The sequence below is a fragment of the Castanea sativa genome, chromosome 8, assembly GCF_040712315.1.
Source record: "Castanea sativa cultivar Marrone di Chiusa Pesio chromosome 8, ASM4071231v1".
NCBI classification, from domain to species: domain Eukaryota; kingdom Viridiplantae; phylum Streptophyta; class Magnoliopsida; order Fagales; family Fagaceae; genus Castanea; species Castanea sativa.
The window spans coordinates 25306846-25313718 of NC_134020.1; the positions used below are offsets into that span (position 1 = coordinate 25306846).

Below are 6873 nucleotides of genomic sequence, written 5' to 3' on the forward strand. Positions count from 1 at the left end.
TATATTCACCAAAATTTATCTCAGTTTTTTACTTTTGTTTTTCTTCATTTCAATCTTCTAAGTTTTAAGTCTATTCAATTAAGACTTCTTCATTAACTTTTGTTATATGTTGCGGTTAATTGTCTAAATTTATAATTTTTTTCTTCAAAAAATTTTAATTAAACAAAATCTAATTAATGATAGAAAAACCTATTTCCAGAATTTTTATAAAAATAAATTTAACGGAAATTGACGAAGAGACTTTAATTAAAGAAACTTAAAAGTTTAATAGACTGAAATGAACAAAAACAAAGTTCAAAAACTAAAATGAATTCTGGCGAAACTTAGATAGTGAGTTTTTCATTTTAGCCTGATAAATAAATAACTAACTAACTAACTATATATATATATATATATATATATATATATATATATATATATATATATAACCCCTAAAAATAAGATTAATTTTTCTAATACATCAATTCATTATTAATTTATTTAACTTTACTTTATATAGACACTAACCAAAACATAAAAATTGCTCCTATAAGGTTTCATCCAATAGCATCTCTTAAACTTTTCAAGAAATAACACTCATCTCTTAAGGTAATGCAACAGATAATTCATGTCCTCAAGTGCCAATGAATGGAATGGAATAGTCTATTCTTAAAAGTTAAAAGATTCTTATTCATTCATTAAAATAATAATAAATAAATAAATTTCTTAATCGTTTATAAGAGAGGTGACATTTGTCTACAAACTTCAAGCTCAAGAGGAAGGTATCATTTTATTCATAATTTAGTTAAGAATTTTTTTTTTTTCAAAAAGAGATATTATGTTAAAGAAGTTGTGAGACAACATGGACTTATTTGTTATATTTATATAATATATAAATAAGTATAAATTATTGAAATATTTGGTGGGAGTGCCATATCATAAAACTTCAAATTTACTATAATTTATTATTTTTTAAAACTTTGGTATAATTTATCTTAATTTTTTTTAATTCATGTAACTCAACAACTTCCATTTATTGGGTGCATATATTGTTACAATAACCTAATATCATTCTTTTACGTTCCATTTTGAAATCCAAATTCATTGCGTCTAAGTGCATTTGTATTGATAATTGTATAATAGAAATATATGTCAAATTTACACATTCAAGTTCCAAAATCACCCACATCAATCAAGCTAAAAAAGTGTAAATTTACATAATTGCTACAGTAACCATGTATACCGTGTCTATATACACAGTTACTGAAACTTTGCATATCATTTTTAAAAAAAATTCTTACACATTTTTGTCTTATTAAATTCCTCCCTCTCTCTCTCTTTCTCATTTTATGAAGATAATAATAAACAAAGAATGAAGAATGATTATTAAAATAAATATAATTTAGAATAAATGATCTAATATGAGGGTTTTTGAAAAATGGTTGTGTAAAAAAAAAAAAAAAAAAGTAAGTTCTTATAGTAAAATATACAAAAAATTTTGCACGAACTAATCTGAATGCTCTAATATACCTAAAGGAAAATTGGCTTAATAGTCACTTCTTCTTTTAACTTACAAAAAAATTGTGTTGTTTATATGCAAGTGAGTGAATACCGTTTAGGGTATTAAAAGAAAGAAAAAAGGAAAAAAGGAAAAAAAAAAAAAAAGAAGAGGATTCTAGGATAAAGTTTGTATATATACAAACTTGGTTGTAAACAACGATTACAATTTCACTCAATTTTTTTTTTTACTGAATGTGAATTTTGACAAATCTACTAGTGGATAACATTTTCTTATTATCCTCTAAGCTTACAAAATTTTCAGAATGTCAAATATCAATAACTATATAATCAATCAAATGTTTAAATTTCAAATTTTTATAGTCTAAAATTATGCATAAAAATTAATTTAATAGATCAGATAGTAAATAAAATTTTATTGCCACGAAGTTTAACATGCATGTTAAGATAAAGATTATATAGTCCAATAATTATATTTTCAAAATATGTAGTCATATTAATTTTTTTTAATACGAATTTATAGTTGTGGGCGGACAAAAACTAGCCCCCGTGAACCACCACGGGTGACAGTTAAAAGTCTCACTCAATCTACTTATAGTTGAACAGCTGGGAATAAACACTCCAAAATGGGAAGCTCAAACAATTGATTTCATTGATCATAAAATATTACAAGTAGACTTTTAATACTTCATTTACAAAAAATTCCCTTATCGTCGTGGAATTGAATAACCTCCTCCTCTCAGATGGGCTACCCTTCTTATTTATAGGCACATTTCCTTGCTTTATTGGTTTCCTCCCTTCTCTTATCCCTGAACTCTGTCTTTTGGGGGGTATTTTTGTTGTTCAGGCTATCTCATACGTATTTAATGCGGTAGAGGTTAGGTAGGAACTCCCTAATTGATGCAGAAATAAAAATCTTAAACCTTCTTGCGTGTTTAGGAAGTTTCCCAAGGTCCTAGGCACCATCTAGAAGCTACATGTGGACCATCCGTGCACCACACTTTAAGTAAGGTTAACTCCTCACCTTCTCCACGAGAATCATTTTACCGTGGTGCTTTCCTTTCTCGGGTATAAGGGTTAGTTCAGCTTCCTTTTCTTACAACCCATTACCTTCTGGGACTCCCCCCATGTATACAGGTTTGGCCTAATTCGTTCCCGTGGCCTAATCCATTATTCGGCTTAGAGTCTGGACTGGGATTCTTCTACTCCCCACAATAGTTATCTATACTATCTATAAGAGGATTCTCCTCCTTAAACTGGACTTTTTTATGGTCAACAATACCCTAATTCAATATCTAAAAATTTCTCTTACAAATGTTTTAGGAATAGGGTCAATAACATCACACTATTCCTATAAAAAAAAAATTCTTTTATTGAACTGGACTTTTATGTGATTCATCTATATTATCTATAAGAGGATTCCCCTCCTTGAACTGGATTTTTTTATAGTTAAAAATACCCTCATCTAGTATCTAATAACTTCTCTTTAAAATGTTTTAGGAATAGGGCCAATAACATCACACTATTCCCCAAAAAAAAATCCCTTTATTGCACTGAACTTTTATGCAATTCAAAAAAGACCCATATTAATAAACATTGACTTTTCTTAGAGATGAGGACAAAAATGTCAAATAACAAATCATTTTGAATTCAAAAAGAGAACTATTATTCCTTTTTCACCCAAATAAAAGTATGAAACACCTCTATGTTGATCCTTCACGTTGATTCTTTTTTCCCCCTAAAATTTAGCCCTTTGTTTTCCTTTTTATCCAAAATAAAACACTTCTAGGTTAAAAAAAAAAAACTACTCATTTAAAAAAGAATTACTTATCCTTTTCCCAATCGTTTTTATATCACTTTTATTATTATTACAGAGGCCCCAGCACTCCATTTTCAAATACAAGTTCAAAAAATAAATTATAGACCGCTTATCTCTAAAGTTTATCATTTTTATTTGTTTAATATATATATATATATATATATATATATATTATATCTCACGATTATCTTCTTCTCCCTTTTTTTTTTTTAATTTCTCATGTCACAAGAAGTTTTAATTAAAACTAGCCTCTACGCATGCATGTTGCGTGTGCTCAAAGACTCTTTTATTTTTTTTCCTAAAAAAAATTCATATATACTAATTTGGGGTTTTTGCATTATCCAATTACCAAACTTCCTAGAAATGTGATGATATTTATGCATTTGTTAATGAAAAAAGTTTTTCATGCTACATCTCATCACTCACTTAAGAATTTTGGTAATTGGATAATGCAATAACCTCAAATTAGTATATATGAAAATTATTTGTTAAGAAAAAAATTAGAAGAGCTTTTGAGTACACACATCGTGCGTGCATAAAGACTAGTTAACTACAACTAAGTGGTTCATTCTCAAAAAAAAAAAAAAAAAAACCTACAACTAAGTGATATTATTTGGAATTGTTACTTAAAAAAAAGTATTCATATTATGGTTTATGTCACCTGGAATTGTTACTTCCTCTCATTCCAATCTTTGATGTCTCGATTTAATAACTTGTACTTTGTTGGGGTTTTAATATCACAATTTGCATAGTGGCACTTGTAGATCTTGAATTAAAAAAGATCATCAATGGGGGAACCTTGATTTTGCTGTTACTGGTGTGTCAAGTCTTTAATGTCTCACATCTTGGTTCCTTGCATATAGGAGTCGGAAAGGTGGAGCTTTTTAGGTGACATTATAGGATTATTCTTAAGTACTTAAGTTAAACAGTCTCATTATATCATGCTGATGATTATGTTATAGGGTTGAGAAATTAACTGTAGGCCCTGATGAAAATTGTTATATCCGCTTGAGTGACTAAGAGCATTCTCATCAACAATTGTAAAAATTTTAGTGTTTACAATTTCAAAACACTACTTTTATAATTTTAACACATCATTTTACAATATACCAAATATCAAACATTCTTTTTTTTTTTCTTTACAATTTCATTTAAATATTTTTTCTTTAATATTTTTATTCTTTTTTTTTTGACAACTTCATTCAATTTTTTTTCTTTCTTTAAAAGAAAGCAGTCCCACCTGAATAAAAAAATAATATAAGTTTTATAATTTGTGAACAGTGCGGTCTCAAATTTGAGATTGCATTATTCATCAATACAAAATATTATATCATTTAAAACACTTGATGAAAGTGGCTTTTTAGAGTTTGTTGTATCAAATGCTAAATATTTAACATTTGACATATTTGATGGGAATGCTTTATGAGCTTAAAATTGTTTTTTAAAGTGTTATTATTATCAACTAAGCTTTTTTTTTTTTTCCCCTAAAATTGTACAGGAACAAGAGAGATTTTTGTTTATGATTATTTATTTATTTTTTTTGGCTGTACTTTAGCTAAGAGAAATAAAGTAGTTTCTAGGAATGTCAAAGTTAGAATTGAAATTACATGGTTTCTTCTCAAAAAAAAAAAAAAGAATTGAAATTACATGGAAAGTAGCAGAAACCACGAGAATATATCTGACATCGCGTGGTGGAAAGCGTATATCTATGTACGCGCCAGCGGTGCGCTGGGCCCTGGACTGTACACCACGATTCCACGAACGCGATAAACTTCTAGAATATTTTTCTTTTCTTTTTTTTTTTTGGTAAAAACGAATCGTCCGAGTGTTTACACGTAAGTAAGACTTATCGCTCACCTCTCAGAGTCTCGGACGACCCCCCCCACGTTTTGCTCTCTACAAACGCGGTCACGCAAAAGCTTTTCTACTTAAGGCGGCGCCACACACTATAATACTACTGGTCAGGACACCTTGTCTTGCAACAAATACTATATACTCCTTTTCATTAAAGCATTTCGCAATCTTAACCCCCAAGAAAGCAGTACACATCTGAGATCTCTCCGCGTCAGCACTGTAGTCACACTCGAGCCACTGAAACATATCAACAATTCCCCTATATATATTGTACAAACCTCACTAATCTTGTTCCATCCAATTTTCTTATTCGCTAAACATTCAAACTTTTGTAGCTTCACTTTCACACATATACATATTTCCTACACTATTTCACTTTAACTATTCCATGAAGAGAGTCAGAGATATTGGAGAGGTTCAGACCATAGACATGGCCAATTGCTTGATGTTACTATCCAAAGTTGGCCAAATTGATTCGACCAAAAATAATTCACGTACTCGTGCTTTTGTATGCAAGACATGCAATCGGCAGTTTCCTTCGTTTCAAGCCTTGGGAGGACACAGAGCAAGCCACAAGAAGCCTAGGTTAATGGCTGGAGACCTACTTCATAACATGCCAAGCTCACCCGTGAAGCCAAAGACACACGAGTGCTCCATATGTGGGCTTGAATTCTCGATTGGACAAGCACTTGGAGGACATATGAGGAGGCATAGGGCTGCCATGAGTGAAGGGTTGGTGGTTAATAATGATCGTCTTGTGCAAGTCGTGCCTATCATGAAGAAATCAAACAGCAAAAGGGTCTTGTGCTTGGATTTGAATTTGATGCCGCTGGAAAATGATCTCAAGTTGTGCAGTTGGGGATGATTATGGCTAGCTAGATTATTGGTTAATTGATTAAACTTTCGGGTATATATGTATTCTCCCACTTCATTAGGGGGTTTTCTACTTAGATTTCTTTTATTTATGTTCATAAAGAATACGAGCTAGAGATCTTCTTCTTCTTCTTTTTTCCTCTCTTACTACTTTTTTTCTTTTCTTTTCCTATATTTTTGCTATTTTGTTGTACAGTTTTTTTCTGTTGTTGAGTTTTTTATTAAACTTTTTACTAGTCATGAAGATTAAAATCACAGAAGCCATATTTCGTTCTCAGATGCCTTAAATTCCTAAAGCAATTTTGATTTCCCTCTTCATCTGAATTTATGTCCTTCAATTACTTCATAAGTAATCTAAAAAATTTGAACACTCTCTAAATAGGGAAAATGTTCGAGTACCTGCTTTTACCTTCCCAATTTTATCGGTTGCTAGGAAACTTTAGATGACCAATTACAAGTTTTATCAAATAAATCACTGCGGCTCTGAAGCTAAGCCTGACCTCACGGATGATGACCTATAAAAATATCATCGTTCAATCCTTTAGACAACTAGTGAGTGGTGAAAGTGTCTTTTAAGGAAACTCCGATTCTCCGGCGAGTGATCTTTGCCCACCAACCCATGTTCTCCAGTTACGGACACGAAATCACACCACCAGTAACCCCACTCGTTCCTTCATGAGAAGATATCTAGGCCAAGCTGATCTCATATAAACTCTAGACTTTCTAGTTTGAGGTTTGAGTGAAAAATCCATATAGAATTAGTCAATTTTCATTTGCTTAGGTTTTTTGCAAGTTCTTGATTTATATATTAAGTTTCGTTCGGTTGAAGG

General features: G+C 30.6%; 1 protein-coding gene across 1 annotated transcript; it reads left to right on the plus strand.

Moving 5' to 3' along the window:
* The first annotated feature begins 5341 nt into the window (after positions 1-5341).
* Positions 5342-6177, plus strand: LOC142607037 (zinc finger protein ZAT12-like). Its single transcript, XM_075778449.1, has one exon. It carries the CDS (start codon positions 5559-5561, stop codon positions 6033-6035), a length of 477 nt encoding a protein of 158 aa, XP_075634564.1. The 5' UTR covers positions 5342-5558; the 3' UTR covers positions 6036-6177.
* Positions 6178-6873: the final 696 nt, after the last annotated feature.

Excerpts from the sequence above, each read along its gene's own strand:
- LOC142607037 (XM_075778449.1), top strand. The coding sequence starts at position 5,559 with ATGAAGAGAGTCAGAGATATTGGAGAGGTTCAGACCATAGACATGGCC.